At 44.3% G+C, this 19123-nt stretch overlaps 1 protein-coding gene across 8 annotated transcripts in view; it reads left to right on the top strand.

Moving 5' to 3' along the window:
• LOC123825374 (zinc finger protein 211-like) overlaps positions 1 to 19123 on the top strand; it is a 44343-nt gene continuing 25220 nt past the window's right edge. The window contains exons 1-4 of one of the 8 annotated variants that reach the window (XM_045848805.1): positions 1 to 255; positions 3938 to 4064; positions 12804 to 12840; positions 13414 to 14100. In XM_045848805.1, the coding sequence (XP_045704761.1) occupies positions 223 to 255; positions 3938 to 4064; positions 12804 to 12840; positions 13414 to 13489 (273 nt within the window). In that variant the 5' untranslated portion in view covers positions 1 to 222 and the 3' untranslated portion in view covers positions 13490 to 14100. Of the gene's footprint in view, positions 256 to 3937; positions 4065 to 5709; positions 8372 to 12007; positions 14101 to 19123 lie in introns of those variants that run through there. The other 7 variants (XM_045848796.1, XM_045848807.1, XM_045848794.1 and 4 more) reach the window with 7 other exon arrangements.

Raw genomic sequence — 19123 nt, 5'->3', positions numbered from 1 at the left:
GCTATGCCAGAGGCCCTGATTCGGTGTTGGCACCTGAACGCTGGGTCAACCCTGAGGTGACAGCACCGAGAAGCCGTGGGTCGCAGTTCCCTCAGCAAAGACACAGGTCTGAGTCTCAATGACACCGTCCGAGTGACCCTCGCCGGGGCCTGGACGAAGATCGCGGTGCCCGGGGCAGCCTCCTCCCTCGCCGCTCCCACCCCGCTCCGCCCTCAGAGTCCGATGGCGGCGGCCGCGCTTCGGTGCCCTGCTGAAGTGAGTGTGCGGCCCCCGGGCCTTCGCCCCTCACCCCACCAAGCCCTGCATCCCGGGTGCGGGACGTCGGTCCCGTCCCGCAGCCCAGGCCCCGGCGGTGCGGAATGTGAGGCGCTCCTGGGTGACACACGGTGTAACGGGGGTGGGAGAGGGTGACGGGCTGAGGGGCTGCTAGGTAAAGACGCGCAGGGGCGCCTGAGCGGGGAGGATCCGGGACCCTGGGATCCTCCTGCCTGCAGGTAGCAGAGAGTGCGAGGCAGAGTGACAGCTGGAGTAGCACGCTGGCCCTCTATTTTATTGTGAGGACTCTAGAAGCCAGGCGTAGGGGGTATCAAACGTCCCCAAAGTCCGCTCAAAGGAAGATGAGACCGGATAGGGTGATGCGGACTTTGAGGCACTGGGAGGTTGAATCCCTGTTTCAAGATCTCAGTGCGGGTTAACAGGACAGAGCGCCGAGGTATGGAGGTGAGACAGCCAGCACGAGGTCATCGGGCTTCAGGATCAGGAAGGGGGCAGGAAGGGAGCTCTGTGAACCCAACCATGGACAGATTTCTCTGAGGCCTCCCTCTAGCACAGGTTCTCGTGCCTTCGGAAGTGCTTTTGGAAGCACAGGAAGTAGAGGGTGTTCCAGACCCTCGGTGACCTTGACCTCTACCTACCCACATTTTTCTCTGGATGGTTTTTTCTTAAGAGTCTTTTCTTTAAAATTATTTAAAATTGTAGTTCACATGAAGGATTTTTTTAGTTTCAGGTGTGTACAGCATAATGATTCAACAAATATATACCTACCTGGAGTCTTTTGTTTTAATCCTCACCCAAGGATATGTTTGTTGATTTTAGAGAGAACATAGATTGGTTGCTTCCCAGATGTGCCCTGGCCAGGGATCAAACCCACAATCTAGGTATGTGCCCTGACTGCAGGGCAGTGAAACCACAACCTTTTGGTGTACTGTACCATGCTACAACCAACTGAGTCACTCAGCTAGAGCCCTGCTTAGAGTCTTAAGTGCCATTCCTCCTGTACTTTGGTCTGGAAATCTTGGAGAAACCCCAGTCTTGGAGTTATAAGTCCTTGTCGGCTTTATACAGATCTGTTCCTGTAGGTGGCAACCAATGTAAAAAGTGTGGACGGTTATATCGTTATATAGGGAACTAGTACCAAGATATGCAGATGCTTACAGGTGTAACTCACCTGAGAGTGCTCCAGAAACCACAGCTCTGTCTTATTTTTTTAATGTGGGAACAAACAGCAGGGGTGCAGGAGTTGGGACTGGAATGGCTGCCCGAGAGTTGGATATGTATTCTGGAAGTAACTGGGAGTTTTGGATTAGAGAGAGGAGGTGGTCTTTAAAGGTCTTACCAGCCTCCATCTGGCTGTACAGTGGTAGCAAACTGTGGGGGTGAGGCAGGAGAAAATAAGGTCAGGCTGGAGGCTACTACTGACTCCAGCTGAAGATTAATGGACCAGAATGGTAGCTTAGCGAAAGTGGTTGGACTCTGGATGCATATTTGAAAAAGGGTCAACTAGACTTTCTAATGTAGAGGGAGAGATGGTGAAACATAGGATTCAGTGATGACCACTGTGTTCTGGACTTGTAGGAATAGATGCTCCATTATCCAAGTTGGGAAAGATTATAAAGGAGAGGAATTCACTGACGGTATCAAGAGCTTTGCTTTGGCCATGTTGAGAGGCTGAGGTGTTTCTGAGACCAAGTGCAGACATGGCTTGGGCAGCTGGACACACTGGTCTGGAAATCTGGGGAGGGTTCTCAATGAAAACATCCAAAATGTGGATACTTTGTGGACTCAGGTGAGTAAGCTGTGTTCACACTTAAAAGGGATGAAGTCAAAGCTATTAGAGGGGCAAGTTGAGGAAGGTAGAGTCTGTGAACTAGGTCACTTGCTTGAGTACCGGGTGGTAGTTTTCAGGTGAGGCAGTGAAGTGGTCATGAAGGAAGGACATGTTGAAGATTATATAGTCTGGCAGGTGACCAGGCCTTTCAAGGGAATATGCACATGAGATGGATGCAGAGGGAGTGATTGAATCAATATGACATTTAGGCCAGAGCTAGTGTTTTTTCTCCATGCTCTTCACCCAGCAAAATTTTGTGGCAATTTCGATGGGGCAAAGTGTTTCATTCATCCTGAAGGATTTAGCCAGGGGCACATAGGATCATCTGTGAGAGTCACTAGGCATGAAGTAGCCTTAGAATGAGGTTAGGTGAGCAGAGGAAGTTTTTACTACTAACAGACCGCAAGTGCAGCACACAAGTGGAAGAGGGTCATGGGTGTGTGTGTGAGATCCACACATGATTCTCTGTGGCTGAGTCTGAGGCAAGGAACCAAGGCAGACAGTGAAGGTTTAGTGGAAGCGTTTGGAGTTGCCACCACTCATAGGAGCAATGGGAGGTCTGTAGTGGTATTGGATCCTGTTTGAATTTGCTGATCTTACTCTGGACGTTGTCTGTTAAGTTGTAGTGTAAGACCTAACATGAAGTCCCAGTGTTACATGGGGCATCTGGTGAAACATCTGGTGAAACCTGGAGGGCCTCAAATGGCCTGCGTGCAAATTCCCTCCCCCACTCTAGCCAAGCAATTCTTTTTAGTGAAGATACCAGACCCAGTTCCTCCTTTTCCCTTTGTATTAGGTTTTAGTTCTCTACCAGCCCATGGAGTTATTCATACCAACCAGTGGCATCATCCTGCTGGAACCCAGGGGCATCTCACTGTCCCATTACTACAAAGCTTGCATTCTACATCCCTGGTTGTTCACTGTTTCTCATAGGATAACCCCATGACCCTGGCCAGTGTGGCAAAGTTGGTTGGAGTGTCATCCCATAACTGAAAGGTTGAGGGTTCAATTCCCAGTAAGGGCACATATCTAGGTTGCAATGTTCCGTGCCCCATCCCAGTGCACATACGATCCTCAGATGGCTGCTTATGGGAAGCAGCCAATCGATACATCTCTCTTGCATGGATGTTTCTCTCTCTAAAAAGCAATGAAAAAATATCTTCAAGTGAGGGTTAAAAACGACAACAAAAAAAGTTATAGTACAACCCCATGTAGCCCTGTGTGGTGTCATCCCCTCACAGACTGTGAATGTATGTGATCAATTAAACTGCTGACCATCTCATCTCTCTAGTGCCAGGTGTCATATGTTTGGTTTTTCCTATAACCCTAGGGCAGGATCCTATCCCCAGCAGTGTGGTGAGAGGAGAGGTCATTAAATTATAGCAATGTGGGGAGACTAGGGAAAAGGCTATGGTATGGGGCAATGTGGTGGTGGTGGCAGTAGGCCTGTGGCTGTGCTGTCCATAGGTGTGATAAATGTACAGCCTAAAGACTTGCGTGCTCTTGGAGCAGAAGTATGTTTGATGGCCCCAGAGCCCTTGTATTGACACTTGCATGACCTTGGCCGTCTCAGAGGAATTGCCTGGTGGGAGCTGGTGGAATCCTCTATTCCACGCTCACAGATATCTATTGGTTCACCTGCCTCTTGTTACTGATGGCTGGACCTCAAGACCAATGAGTTCCAAAAGTGTCCTTGCCACTAGGGTTTGGTTTTTCTGCTGAGTTAAGGAGTTTAGGATAAGAATGGGCATGGGTCAAATAGAAGAGGAAAGGGATTGTAGGCCCTTAGGAAGGGGCTGTTTTTGGTTTCATCTGTCCCCATTATGATAGGGCAGTGTGACCTTTGATGACGTGGCCGTGTACTTCTCCTGGGAGGAATGGGATCTCCTTGATGAGGCTCAGAGACGCCTGTACCAGGATGTGATGCTGGAGAACTTGGCACTTATAACCTCCCCGGGTAAGATCCTCACACCCACCCCTGTCTTCTGAGCTAGTCTGTGCCCTTTTGTTTTCCCCAGAGAGGACTGCTTGTCTCACATAGGACCATGAGCACTGCTTTCTTTCACAGTTTCTTGGGTAGGTGCTGTGATTGATTGGACTGAGGTGTGTGTACTGCCCTTTTCTTGAACATTCCCAACATCTGCTTCCCCTAAGTTTACCATGGAAGGTTCCAGAGTCAGTCATCTTGCAGTCACTGTATAGATTCCACCATGCTTGCCGTCACCTTAGCCAAGCAGATTTGTTCAGATTCAAATCAACTCTACCCAAGGGCTGACTTCTTTCCTCTTGCTAACATTTTTTGATTCCTACCTGAACTAGGAATTATCATCAGTTACATTGTCACTGCATGTATGATTCATGCAGTGTTCTTGTAAGACCTTCTTCAGAAGTTGTCTTTGTAGTATGTAGTTTTCTCTCCTAAGGCTGTCATGTGTTAAGTTCTTAATTTCCTCTCACTTTTTCTTCCCTGAGTACTTGCATCATGTGGTTGCCATGTAGTTGCTCATCTTGGGAGTATGATGAGCCGTTGATGGTTCTCAGGGTGGATATGAGTCCACCCATAGAAAGATGGGCTCAGAGGGAGCTTGGTCCTGGGGAGTGGCACCCTGGGAGAGGGCATGATGTCCAGGATTGTATTGAAACCATACCACCACCTCTTCTGTTGGACTCTTATCTTGGTTCTCAAGGTGGTGGCTACATTTTATTTCAGCCTTTCCACCTCCATTTTGACACTTTGCATACTGATAATTCTTCCATATGTCACTTCTCTTACACCCAGCCTGTAGGTTCATCCTTACTTGTCTGACTCCACATTATGCTGCTCCATTGTCAGTGTTCTCCAACATTGCCTTTTGCATATTATATCATGATGTGCACACATACTCTTACGTAGTCATTGAACACCTGCTGCTTTGGTGTAGTTGGATATTTTTTATTCATACCTGAGGAGATTTTTTCATTAGTTTTGGACAGGGTTTGGGGGGAGAGAAAGAGAGAGAGAAATAGTGATTGGTTGTCTCTCATAGGCTCCCCAACTGGGGACTGAACCCACAGCCTAAGCATGTTCCCAGGCCGGGATCGAGTCCATGACCATTTGGTGTTCAGGGTGATGCTCCAACCAACTGAGCCACATTGGCCTGGATATGCTTTACCCTGGACACACCCTTCTGCACAGCATTCATGGGTCAGCTGTAGATAAGATCCTGTTTAATGTTTTCAAATAAATAAGTAGTAGCCCTTGCCTTCACTTTGTGATACCTCCTGCCCCATTTGTGCTCTTTATAGCCTAGTACTTTCCTACTCAGCATTCAGGTGTTACCCACCAGCAGATAGGTCCTGCTAAAATTTGTTTACAGAGAAATGAGTTGTAGATCCTGTCTTTCCTCCCTGTGCTCTGTACTTGGTGGTGTCGTTCACTTCATGAGGCTTCCTACAGTCTGATTTATAGCCCAGTACTGCTAAGTAATCCTCGCCTGAACCCAGGTCCAAGTTCCCGCACACATTGCATGGACTCTCCTGATTGTGTCAAACACTCACTTGTATCCAGGCTGCCCCTCCTGCCACAGTCAACATGCACTTTACCAGTGTTTCTTTTCTTTTAGGTTGTTGGTATGGGGCAGAGGATGAGGCACCTGAGCAGAGTGTTTCTGTAGAAACAGTGTCACAGGTCAGGATTCCCAAGGCAGGTCTGTCTTCCCAGAGGGCCCACCCATGTGACAAGTGTACCCCGGTGTTGAAAGACATTTTGCTCTCAGCTGAACATCAGGGAATGCATCATGGACAGAAGCTGTGCAGGCTGGGCCCATGTGGGAAACAACTATATTTCAGTGCAAACCTCCCTCAGCACCAGATGCAAAACATTGGAGAGAAACCCTTCACAATCAATGTGAACAGAACCTCCATTGGGAATGACTACAAATTTCACATGTCTGGGAAGCCCTTTACCTGTGGGGAGATTGGGAAGGACTTCTTGGCCACTTCAGGATTTCTGCAGGTACAAACCACTAATACTGAAGAAAATTCAAACACCGGAACCAACTCTGTGGCACCCTTTCCCAAGCGAAAAACTCACTCTCAAGAATGCATGAAAGCTTTGAGATACAAACACAAAGTTATTCGTCACCAGAGAGTTCTCAGTAGAGAAAGATGTTACATATGCAGTGAATGTGGGAAATCCTTTAGCCAAAGCTACAGTCTCATTAGACATTGGAGAGTTCACACAGAAGAAAGGCCCTATGAGTGCAGGGAATGTGGGAAATCCTTTAGCAAAAGCTGTACTTTCAGTAACCATCAGAGAGTTCACACTGGAGAAAGACCTTATTTATGTAGGGAATGTGGGAAAACCTTTACCCATAGCTCTAATCTCATGAAACACCAGAGAGTTCACACTGCAGAAAGGCCTTATGAGTGCAAGGAATGTGGGAAATTCTTTATCTACAGGTCCATTCTCTTAGAACACCAAAGAGTTCACACTGGAGAAAGGCCTTATGAATGCAGTGAATGTGGAAAGTCATTTAGCCAAAGATCCCACCTCAATAACCATGGGAGAATTCACACTGGAGAAAGGCCATATGAATGCTGTGATTGTGGAAAATCCTTTAGCCATAGCTCTAGCCTCATTAAACACCAGGTAGTTCACAGTGGAGAAAGGCCATATGAGTGTGGGGAATGTGGAAAATCCTTTTACCAAAATTCTGGCCTCATTCAACACCAGAGAGTTCACACTGGAGTCAGGCCTTACGAATGTGGAGAATGTGGAAAATTATTTAGTAACAAGTCTAACCTCAATAAACATTGGAGAGTTCACACTGGAGAAAGGCCTTATGAGTGCTGTGAATGTGGGAAATCTTTTAGCCAAAGCTCTAGTCTCATTCAACACCAGAAGGTACACACTAGGTAATGGCCTTATGAGTGATGTTATAAATTAAATGTTTATGTGCCCCACAATTTGTTTATTGAAATCCTATCCCCTAATGTGATAGTATTAGGAGGTGAGGTCTTTGGGAGGTATTTATCATGAAAATTGGTCATTAGGGTAGAACCATCATGAGTTTGGGATTAATGTCCTTATAAGAGGAGAGAAAGCTTGCTTCCTCTATCTGCTATGGAAGGACATCTTTGAGAAGATGGTCTGTGAATTAGGATGCTGGTCCTCACTGGACACTGGACCTGACCACATGGGGACCATGATGTCAGACATCCAGGCTTCAAAAGTGTGAGAAGTAAATTTACATTGTTTATAAGCACCCCAGTTTATTATATTTTATAGCAGCCCAAGCTAAAACAAATATGGGTAATCCTTTAGGCAAAGACACAGTCTCATAAAAATCAGAGAATTCACAGTGGAGCAAGGCCTTTATGGGTTTAGTGAATGTCACAATCCCTTTAGCCAGTCATCTGTCTTCATTCCACACTTCAGGGTTCACACTGCCCACAAGCTTTAAAATAGCAGAGAATGTGATATTTCTTGGCTTAGGATAATTACACTGGGGAAGAATTCTTGTGAGGCAGTTGTTTACGTGGACTGAACTTTGTTCATCTGAATGTCCACAGTGGGGTGATTTCCCGTATGTCCCAGCTATTTGGAAAATGTTCAGAAACTGCATTGTGCTTTCTAACCTCCCTGGACTACTGGCTAGATTTCAGTCACTGCCAATTTCTGTGGCAGAAGTAATTTCACCTCTGCCACCTGGCCAATCCCCACAATGTACATCAGTCACCACCCCCACATGGTTAGGGAAGCTGCTTTGTGTTCTTTCATTGCTTATGGAAGTGATAGGTAAATGGAACCCACAGGGATGCTCATTTCCTCCTAACTTAGGGCATGGATGTGACCCAGTGTTGGCCCAGAGTACTTGATCTGAGTTCTGTTGGTGTCTCGCAAATAAAAACTACATTTCTTAGGAGTATTGATGGTGTCACATGAGGCTTGTCATAAGTCTTTGCAGTTTTGAAGTCACCAACCTAGGACTTGTGTGCCACACTTTCTTTGGCTTATACAATAGTAAAGATCCTTTGGTTTAATTACTTTTAAATTTGGCGTTCTTTTACTTGTGGGGTGATTTCAAAGTAGAATCAAGGTCTGCCATCACGAAGGGGTGAACAGATTTCATTGGATCCCAAGCTTTGAGTTTTAAAGAAGTGAGTATAATTGCAAATGAATGAATGAATAAAGCTGTCCAATTTTCGTCTTGCATTATGAGCCAAAGCCTTTGTTGTGGGCTGAGTTGTGTACTCCAATATTCCTATGTTAAAAGTCTTCACCCTCAGCACTTCAAAACGTGACTATGTTTGGACATAGCATTTTGAAAGAGATACCAGTCAAACCTTGGTTCTCCAAAGTCTTCCCTCTTGAACAATTTGATTCTTCACCAAGTTCATGGGAAAAAATGTCTCATTTATCAAACAAAACTTCGATTCTTGTCCCAACAACTCTTTCATGCTGATCATGTATAATCAGTCACATGTTTCTCAGGCAACACATGAAAGAATGCATGAGTTTGAGTATGATTTCGTTTTTGAACAAATTGCTTTTCGACCTGCCTTCTGGAACGAATTAAGTTCAAGAACATAGGCTCTACTGTACTACATTAGCATGAAATCATTAGGGTAGACTCTTGGGCAGTGTGAATGATGTCCTTAATAAAAGGGTTGAGGACACACACCCACAGAAGAAAGACCACCTTCTGCAAGCCAAGGAGAGATCCTCAGAGGATCTCTCAACAGGGTTGGTTTCTAGATTTCTAGACTCTATATGCATGGGAAAATAAATTTCTGTTGTCTAAGCCACCCAGTTGGTAGTACTTTGTTTTGCCAGTTCTAGCTGACTAACGCAGCCTCCTAGGATACATATCTTAGCTTTGTGGTCTGGATGCCAAGATTTTTGTGTGTGTGTGTGGGATCAGGTCATCCTGAAGAGGAAGCAATTGTGACAACCTCCAGTGCTTCTGGAAACACCATGGAAGTTTTGTTTGTTCACACTTTATTCAATGCCAGGTGAAGTTGAATGGAGTCTTTCCCAGATCATGCAAAAGAACTGTGTCCCATGATATACAGAATTCACTTGTAATACTGCAGGGGCGGGGGGGCCGTAATTGGTAATCCTGAAGACTGAATTAATAGGAAGTGGAGGAGACTCAGCTACATAGATGGAATGTACTGCTTCTAAAAGTTCATCCACATATATTCCAGGGATGTCAGGAACTCTCCAGCCTTCACACCCATATATCTTTTGTGACAGATCATTGTCAGGTAAAACAATCTTAAGGTTTTTGGAGTTCTGTTCTCTTCCTGGGCTATCCATCTCATCAATGCCATTGCTGTGCAGGCAGAAAAGCAAGGATAAAGAGAAGGGAGATCTCACAGTCCAGGGATGTGGCTTTTGTGACCCAGCCCAGCCTGTGTTCTGTTGACACAAGAAATAGCCTTCATTGCTAACCAGCTGACACCAAGGTTCTGGCTAGGATGAGAGAAGAATTTGTAGAGTCAAACACTTACTGTCCTGGCTGAGTGGCTCAGTTGGTTGGAGTGTCTAGTCCCATACACCAAAAAGCTGCAGGTTGGATCCTTGGTCAGGGCACTGACAGGAGGCGGCCTGTTGATGTTTCTCTCTTACCCTCTCTCCCCGCTCCCTTTCTCCCTCTGTCATTCCTCCTCTCTTTCTCACCATCCCCTTCATTTCTAAGATCAGTAAACATATCCTCAAGTGAGGATTAGAAAATAATTATAGCCCTGGATTGTGTGGCTCAGTTGGTTTGGTGTTGTCCTGCTAACCCAATGGTCACAGGTTTGGTTCCTGGTCAGGACACATGCCTGGGTTGCAGGTTTGGTCCCCAGTTGCAAGAGGCAACTCATTAATGTTTCTTTTGCAGTTCGATGTTTCTTACCCTCTCTTTCTCTGTCCCTTACCCTCTCTCTATAATTGATAAAAGAACAACTGTTTTTTAGTTATGAAAGTAAACAGTTACCAAAGCTTATTTTTCTGGAAAGAGAGGGAGATTGGGATTTTTATTTTGAACAGTTTTTAAAGGATTATAACGGTATAGTTGACCTGCACTAAATATTTAAAACTTATAATTTATTTGTTTTCCCCTTAGGAACCTGTGGACACATCATAACTAAGATAATGAACTTCTGTCACTCACATATTTGCCTCCTGTCCTTTTATAATCTCTCTCCATGCTCTCCTGGGTCCTCCCAGCAATCATTGATTTACTTTCTTTACAGGAAATTTGCATTTTCTAGACTGTTATATGATTGTAGTCATAAAGTGTTTATTCATTTTGCCCCCCCGAGTTCTTCATGCACAATCTTGTTTTGAGATATATCAGTGGTGCTTATATGAGCAGTTCATTCTTTGTATTGCTAAGTACTATTTTGTTCTTTGCATATATACCACTATTTTTATCTATTCATCTGTTCTGGAGCACTTGGGTTATTTCCAGTTTTGGACTATTGTAAAAAATTCTTCTCTGAACATTTTCATTACATTTGTTTTTGTGGAGAGATATTTTATTTCTCTTCTGTTACAACTCAAAGTGTATGCCTAACACACAGGGTGGGTAAGTGCTAAAATTTTTTAAAAATTGCAGACTGTGATCTAAAATTGTTGTTTCTGTTTACTTCCCCACCAGCAGTGTATGAGTCCTCATTTCCTCCACATTCCTGCTAGTACTTCATATGGTCAGTCTTTATTTTTTAATTTTTATATGGTCAGCCTTTCATGTTAACCATTTTAGTAAATGTATAGTGCTCAGTGTGGTTTTAGTTGCTTTCCTAGGATTTGTGATTTTGAGCATTTAAAAATTTTTAAATTTATTTTTAGACAGAAGGGAAGGGAGAGAGGAAGAGGGAGAGAAGCATCAATGTATGGTTGTCTATTGTGCACCCCCTTCTGGGGACCTAGGCAGCTTGTAACCCAGAACATACAAGGGGAGCTTCTAACCCAGGCATATGCCCTGATTGGGAATAGAAGTTGCGATCCTTTGGTTCCCAGGCCGGTGCTCAATCCACTCAGACACACCAGCCAGGGCAACTTTGGGCATTTTCTCATGTGTTAATTCACCACCAATAAATTCCCCAATTGTAAGAAATTGAAACATAAGAACATCCGAACACAGCCTGCTGGGCTCTCTCAAATGAAGCATCTTCTTAAATTATAGCCAATCCAATACTTTTCTTTTTTTTTATAGTATTTTTCATCACCATTCATCCCCCATCTCCCACCTTCACCTCCCCCATAATTTTCTTGCTTTGCTGCCCCTCCTTCTTTTCTTCTCTAGAAGAAAATCCTTTCTTCTGGTTCAGTTTGGTGCCACCTGATTAAAATTTGTTTGCCCAAAGTCTTCAAAATTTTAATGTACTTTCAATCCCCACCCCTGCTAAATACTGCCAGGGCCCATCCTTTTTTATGGTGCTCTTAGGAAGGAGGCCTTCCTCACTGCTCATCCCCTCTTCTCAGCAAAATCACCTTTCATGATTTCATGATTTCATGGCACCTTCCCCATTCGAACATAATATGTATTTAGTATTTCTTCTTTCATATTTCCTTTGGTATCATAGAACTAGAAGAAGGTAGGGCTATTCGTTTCTCTTGTGGCTGAATTTCTCCCATGCACCTGCAGAAAGTCCTGGTAAACCCAGTATATGCCCAATGAACATTTGTTAGAGCAGTGAATAAACATGACACTTCACTTTCCTTCTATTTCATTTCATTTCGTTTCGTTTCATTTCGTTTATTTCCTTTCATTTTCTGGATACTCTAAATGTTCTTTTAACTCTTTCCAAATTAGTATTGCTCAATGTTTTCAGGACTGAAAAAGAGTCACATTGTGCAGACAGAATGCAGTGATCAAGGTTCTAGCACAGTCACATAATCAGCTCGATGTTACCTTTTCTCAGACTTTAGGAAGGCTTGTTGGAAAGACTACGTCCTGGAGTTTGAAATGACCACCCTTCGCTTGTTTGACTGAGGAGCAGATCCCCACCCCGCCGCCCATGGTGGGTGTCATTGCTAACTTTCTCTTGGTACCACTTGGCAAATGCTCTGGTCCTCAGAGAGAACACTGTTCCTGCAACCCTCTGGAGCTCCCGGAACTACATTACCCCTCACGTACACGCCGAAATGAGTCGATGACAGGTCAATAGGAGGTATTTCCTTGAGAATGTATTGCGTCGGGGCGGGACTTCCGGCGTTCTTTCCGTGGCGGGATTTTTGTCTTCTCTCCGGCGGCTCACGTACCCGGTTAGAGGCTCCGAAACGGAGGGTCGAGGTCGAGGTGTCAGGACCGAGTAAGCGCGAGAGTCATTGTTACCGCCGCGCAGACGCGTGTGCGAGGCTCTTCGACGTCGCCTGGGTGACCCGCACGAGACCTGGACAAGGATGAGGGTGCCAGTGCCACAGTCGTCCTGCCCCACCCACCCTCGGCTCCCGGCCCGGCTCCGCCCACGGAGTCCCTTAGCGGGCCTCGGGGTCCTCCCCACTCACCCCACCGAGCGCTGCAGCCCGGGAGCGGGCAGCCTGTCACGTCCTGCAGCCGAGGCCCCAGCGTCCCAAACTGTGAGGAGCTCGTGGGTGACACAGGGTCTGATGGGGGTTGCAGAGCTTGATGGTCTGAGGACCACGTGTGAAGATGTTCAGATGTTCAGATGTTAATGGGCCGCTGATCCGACAGCAGGTCTTTATTATTTTCTTTAGGGGCAAGAAGGAGCAGGCCCAGAGTCAAGTTCCAGAGGTGGGCCATGTGTCTTGGAGGTAATGAAAGGTTTGAATTGGGGGAGGATGGTGGCCTTTTTGAGGCGCTAGCAGAGCAGAAGAACGGTGGGGGAAGGGAAGAGGAGCACAGGAGGCAATTACCACTCTCGCCTGCTTCCGGGTTCATGGACCACAGCCTTGGCAGGTGGGAAAAGTGATTAAAATGGTTCATGTTGCATCCAGCAAACGCGAGAACAAATGTTGGAGACTTTCAGGGTATCAAGGATGTTACTTTATTGGCCAAGTTTAACCTGCGCAGGGGCGAACTCTCATAGTGTCCAGACACACGGTACCCACAAGGGGCTGCAAACGAGAGAGACACGCGGAGCGCTTACAACTACGTCCTTATATAGGGGCGGGCAAGCAAGTGTTATGCAGAAGCAGAAGCAGTTAGCAAATTCACTTACAAAGACCGCCCACGGGAATTTCAAACCAAGCATTCTTGCATAAGGTGGGAAGGCAGGATGTTTGTTCATTAACCTAGTAATCTCCTGGCTCTAGCTAGCTAGGTTCCTATTTTCTCCTGGTCTAAGTTTTTCCCTACTCCTTACAGTTCACAGGAGGGGAATGCAGGTTGTGCCAATGCTGCTGGTAGGTCAGCAAGAGGAGGGTTGCCCTGGCTCGTGTAGCTCAGTGGGTTGAGCACGGGCCTGCAAACTGAAGGGTGGTGGTTCCATTCCCAGTCTAGGGCCTGTACCCGGATTGTGGGTCAGATCCCCAATAGCGGGCACGTAAGAGGCAACTACTCATTGATATTTCTCTCCCTCCCTCCCTGCTCTCTAAAAATAAATAAAATCTTTAAAATAAATTTAAAAAAAGAAAGAGGAGGGTGCATGCTGAGGAGTAGTGGTTGTTTAATTTTTTTTTATTAATTGATTTTAGAAAGAGAAAAACATCGATTTGTTGTTTCACTTATTTATGCATTCATCAATTAATTCTTGTATGTGCCCTGACCAGAAATTGAACCCACAACCTTGACATATCAAGATGACACTCTAACCAACTGAAGTACTCAGCCAAGACTATAGTACAGTATGACTAGCTGTAGTCACCATATTGTACATTAAATCCTGATAACTTATTCATCGTATAAATGCAAGTGTGTACCCTTTGACTAACATGTCCTTATTTCCCCCGTCCTCAGCTTATGCCATTCTACTTTTGGTTTCTCAGTTGACTTTTTTTTTCTTTTTTAAGGTTCTCCATGTAAGTATCACCATAAAGTATTTGTTTTTCTCTGTGTGGGTTATTTCACTCAGCATAATGTCTTGCTGGTTCATCCATGTTGTTACAAGAGGCAGTTTTCCTGCTGTTTTTTAAAGTAAATTTTTTTAAAGATTTTATTTATTTATTTTTAGAGACAGGGGAAGAAAAGGAGAAAGAGAGGGAGAGAAACTCACGTGGCCCCCACTGGGGATTTGGCCCACAACTCAGGCCTGTGTCCTGACTGGGTATCAAACTGGTGACCCTTTGGTTTGCATCCGGTGCTCAATCCACTGAGCTACACCAGCCAAGGCCTTTCCTACTTTTTTTATGGTGACATAATGTTGCATGCATGTATTTGTGTGTGTTTGTATATCTCTGTGTGTTCTTACCACATTTACTTTATTTGTTCATGCAGTGATGGACACAGTTTGTTTCCATAAACTGACTATTGTGAATAATGCTGTAATAAATGTGCACATGCTGATGTATCTTGCCAGTACTGATACTGTTTTTTTAGGTTATACACAGAGGGACCCCCAAAAATGAAATTATATTCTGTAGGGTAGGCCCCTTGCAGCAGGCTTCCCTTGCCAGGTGAGTGTTCTAGAAACCCATCTGTATTAGCATACCAGCTGTCATTGTTGTGAGAGGCTGCATTCAGCTTCATTGAATTATTTTTTGAAGATTCTTTCAAACATCTGTCCATTTCATGATGGGTGTTTTATGAGTGCAGCTGCCCACACTGCGCTGAGTATTCAGCAGTTTTTGACCAAAAAAACTGCATAACTGCTGTGCCCCACCCTCATTCACCCAGTCTTACCCTGAGTGACTTTTTTTGTTTCCCTGGATGAAAAGCCCTCTAAGAGAAATGTTTTGCCAATGTGAAGAGAGGAAACAAAAATGGCAGAAGCATTAAAAGGCATTCAAAATAAACAAGTTCAAAAACTTTTTTTAAAAAATTTATTTATTTTTAGAGAGGGAAGGGAGGGAGAAAGAGAGAGAGAGAAACATCAATGTGCGGTTGCTGGGGAACCATGGCCTACAACCCAGGTATGTGCCCTGACTGGAAATCGAACCTGCGATACTTTGGTTCGTACCCTGCGCTCAATCCACTGAGCTATGCCAGCCAGGGCTAGTTCAAAAACTCTTTGAGCAGTGGGAAAAAAGTCTCAGTAGATGTATTGCATCAAATGGAGAGAACTTTGAAGGTGACTGAAGTTTAAACATGTAAAAATAAATGCACAATTTTTAATAAATAACTTCTGGTGGTTTTTTAGGGGGGGTCCCCATCATATATCCTGAAATGTAATGGGAATAGTGTATCATACGTTAGTTCTATTTCTTATTTTTTGAGGAACTTCCATAAAGATTTTTCATAATGACTGCAGTAATTTACATTCCCTGCAACAGTGTTCAAGGGTTCGCTATTCTCCACATTAATTTGATGTCACCCCACTTGTTTATTTTTGCTTTTGTTGCTTATCCTTTTGATGTCATACTCAAAAAAATCATTGCCAAGAACAAGGGAAGGTGCCTTTTCTCCATGTATCCTTTTAGGAGTTTTATGATTTCAGATCTTAAATTATTTTTATTTATTTTTTCTCTGTCAACACAGATTTCTTTCTTTCTTTTTTTTTTAAGTTCTAGGGGAGATTTTTTTAAAAAGATTTTTTATTTATTTATTTTTAGAGAGGGAAGGGAGGGAGAAAGAGAGAGAGAAACATCAATGTGCAGTTGGTGGGGGCTGTGGCCTGCAACCTAGGCATGTGTCCTGACTGGGAATCGAACCTGCAATGCTTTGGTTCACAGCCCACGCTCAATCCACTGAGCTACGCCAGCCAGGGCTACAGATTTCTTTTTTGAATATATTTTATTGATTATGCTATTACAGTTGTCCCATTTCCCCCCACTTATTCCCTCCGCCCTGCACACCCACTGCCACCCACATTCCACAACTTTAGTTCATGTCCATGTGTTATAAATATAAGTTCTTTAGCTTCTACATTTCCTATACTATTCTTAACCTCACCCTGTCTATTTTGTACCTACCATCTATGCTACTTATTCTCTCTGCCTTTTCCCCCTCTCTCCCCCTTTTACTCCCCGATTGATAACCCTCCATGTGATCTCCATTTCTGTGGTTCTATACCTGTTTTAGTTGTTTGCTTAGTTTGCTTTTGTTTTTGTTTTAGGTGTGGTTGTTAATAACTGTGTTTGCTGTCATTTTACTGTTCATATTTTTATCTTCTTTGTCTTAGATAAATCCCTTTAACATTTCATATAATAAGGGCTTGGTGGTGATGAACTTTAACTTGACCTTATCTGAGAAGCACTTTATCAGCCCTTCCATTCTAAATGAAAGCTTTGCTGGATAGAGTAATCTTGGATGTAGGTTGTTGCCTTTCATGACTTGGAATATTTTTTTCCAGCCCCTTCTTGCCTGCAAGGTTTCCTTTGAGAAATCAGCTGACAGTCTATTGGGACCTCCTTTGTAGGTAACTGTTTTCTTTTCTCTTTCTGCTTCTAAGATTCTCTCCTTATTTTTAATCTTTGGTAATGTAATTATGATGTGCCTTGGTGTGTTCCTCCTTGGGTCCAACTTCTTTGGGATTCTCTGAGCTTCCTGGACTTCCTGGAAACCTATTTTCTTTGCCAGATTGGGGAAGTTCTTGATTATTTGTTCAAATAAGTTTTCACTTTTTTGCTCTTCCTCTTCTCCTTCTGCTACCCCTATAATTTGGATGTCGGTACATTTAAAGATGTCCTGGAGGTTCCTAAGCCTTTCCTCATTTTTTTGAATTCTTGTTTCTTCATTCTTTTCTGGTTGAATGTTTCTTTCTTCCTTCTGGTTCACACTGTTGATTAGAGTTGCAGTTTCCTTCCTATCACTATTGGTTCTCTGTACATTTTCGTTTATTTGACTTAGCATTGCCTTCATTTTTTTCTTCTAATTTGTGACCAAATTCAACCAGTCCTGTGAGCATCCTGATTACCAGTGTTTTGAACTGTGCATTTGATAGGTTGACTATCTCTTCATTGCTTAGTTGTATTTTTTCTGGAGCTTTGATCTGTTCTTTCATTTGGGCCATTTTTTTGTCTTGACTCGCCTGTTACATATGAGGGGTGGAGCCTTAGGTGTTCACCAGGGCGGGGCAACCCACCCTGTCATTGCTTTGTGCTGCTGTATGTGGGGAAGGGGTCCAGAGGGAACAATGGCGCTTGCTCTGATCTCTGCCAGATTTCAGTCACTTCCCTCACTACCCACAAGCAAACTGAGTCCTTGTGGTGCTGATTCCTGGGTGGGTTGGCTTGTGTATGTTCTAGGACCCTGTGGGTCTCTCCAGTGAACTCTCCTGTGAGGCTGGGAGTTTCTCTTGCTGTCACCTCAAACTTTACAGGTGTTTTCAACTGGTGGTTTGAGGCTTTATTTCCCTGAGCTGGGCCCTGGGGTTGCGAGGTCAGCCTTGCTGCCCACATGTTCCTTTATCTGAGTGTGGGACTGCCCGCTCCAGCAGCCGCTGCCTTGCAGGTCTACCAGCTGCTGCCTTGCCGGCCCTGCTCCACAATTCACTGCTTCACTGGGGCCATCAGCTGCCTCCTTGTCAGCCCCTGTCCTCCACGGCTTCTTTGCCATGAGTCCTCTCTACCCCTCCTACCCGTCTGGATGGATGTTTCTTCTTTACCTCCTTGGTTGTCGGACTTCCATATGGTTTGATTTTCTGTCAGTTCTGATTTTTTTTTTAATTGTTGTTGTCCTTCTTTTGGTTGTGTCTACCTACCTATTCTTCAGAAGAATGCAAGAAAACTTTGAGCTCCATGCTCAAGCTTGTTCAGGACCAGGGTGTTCACACTGAATAACAGTGTTTCATGTGCAGTGAATATAGGAAAGCATTCAGGTATAGATCTTTTATTTGTTAAGCACCTGAGAGTCCATACTTGATATGTGTGTGGTGAATGTGGAAAATCCAACTGAGGTGTCCAGCCTGTGGCCCACGGGCCACATGTAGCCCAAGATGGATGTGAATGCTGCCCAACACAAAATAGTAAATTTACTTAAAACTATGAGACTTTTTTGTGATTATGTGTAACAATGTATTTAATCTGTGGCCCAAGACAACTCCTCTTCTTACAATGTATCCCAAAGATGCCAAAATGTTGGACACCTCTGGGAGAAGCTCAACTCTCAGTGAACATCAAAGAATTCATACTTAGGAAATAGTATAAACACAGCACGTGTGGAAAATCCTTAAACCATAAATCAATTTTTGTTTATTCCCAGAGAAGGTCCAAATTGTGTGCGATGACTGTGTGAAATATTTTAGCCATAGCTCAGTATGCATTCAACTCTGGAGAGTTCAAACTGGACAAAGGCTTTACAGGTGTAGTGACTGTGAAATCTTTTACCTCTAACTCTGCCCTCTGTTATCATCAAAGGTCTTAAACAGGAGAGAGGCCCTTTGGATGCATTGAATGTGGGAAAGTTTTTAAGGATAGGTCCCAATTAAATCAACACCAGAGAGTTCACACAGGAAAAAGACCTTATGACTGTAGTGAATGTGGGAAAGGTTTTTTTTTTAGATTTTATTTATTTATTTTTTAGAGAGGGAAGAGAGGGAGAGAGAGAGAGAGAGAGAGAAACATCAATGTGTGGTTGCTGGGGACCATGGCCTGCAACCCAGGCATGTGCTCTGACTGGGAATCGAACCTGCGACACTTTGGTTCTCAGCCCGTGCTCAATCCACTGAGCTACGCCAACCAGGGCTGAATGTGGGAAATTTTTTAAGGTAGATTCTAATTAAATCGACACTGGAGAGTTCATACAGGAGAAAGGCCATATATGTATAATAAGTGTGTGAAATCTTTTACCAATAGCTCTGCCTTCCATTATCACAAGAGCATCACAGTGTAGGTGGGCCTTATGCGTGCTGTGAATGTTCAACATATTTATCTTTAACTCCAAACCTCATTCTCATCAGTGAGTTCACACAGGAGAAAGGCCTTATAAGTATAGTGATGTGAGAAATTCTTTAAGCAAAAGTCTCACCTCTCCAGACACC

This window comes from Phyllostomus hastatus, unplaced genomic scaffold (genome assembly GCF_019186645.2).
Source record: "Phyllostomus hastatus isolate PE091 unplaced genomic scaffold, TTU_PhHast_1.1 phas_contig_133, whole genome shotgun sequence".
Lineage (NCBI taxonomy): Eukaryota > Metazoa > Chordata > Mammalia > Chiroptera > Phyllostomidae > Phyllostomus > Phyllostomus hastatus.
Note: the sequence above shows the minus strand (reverse complement) of the source record. Positions and strands in the feature narration are given on the sequence as shown.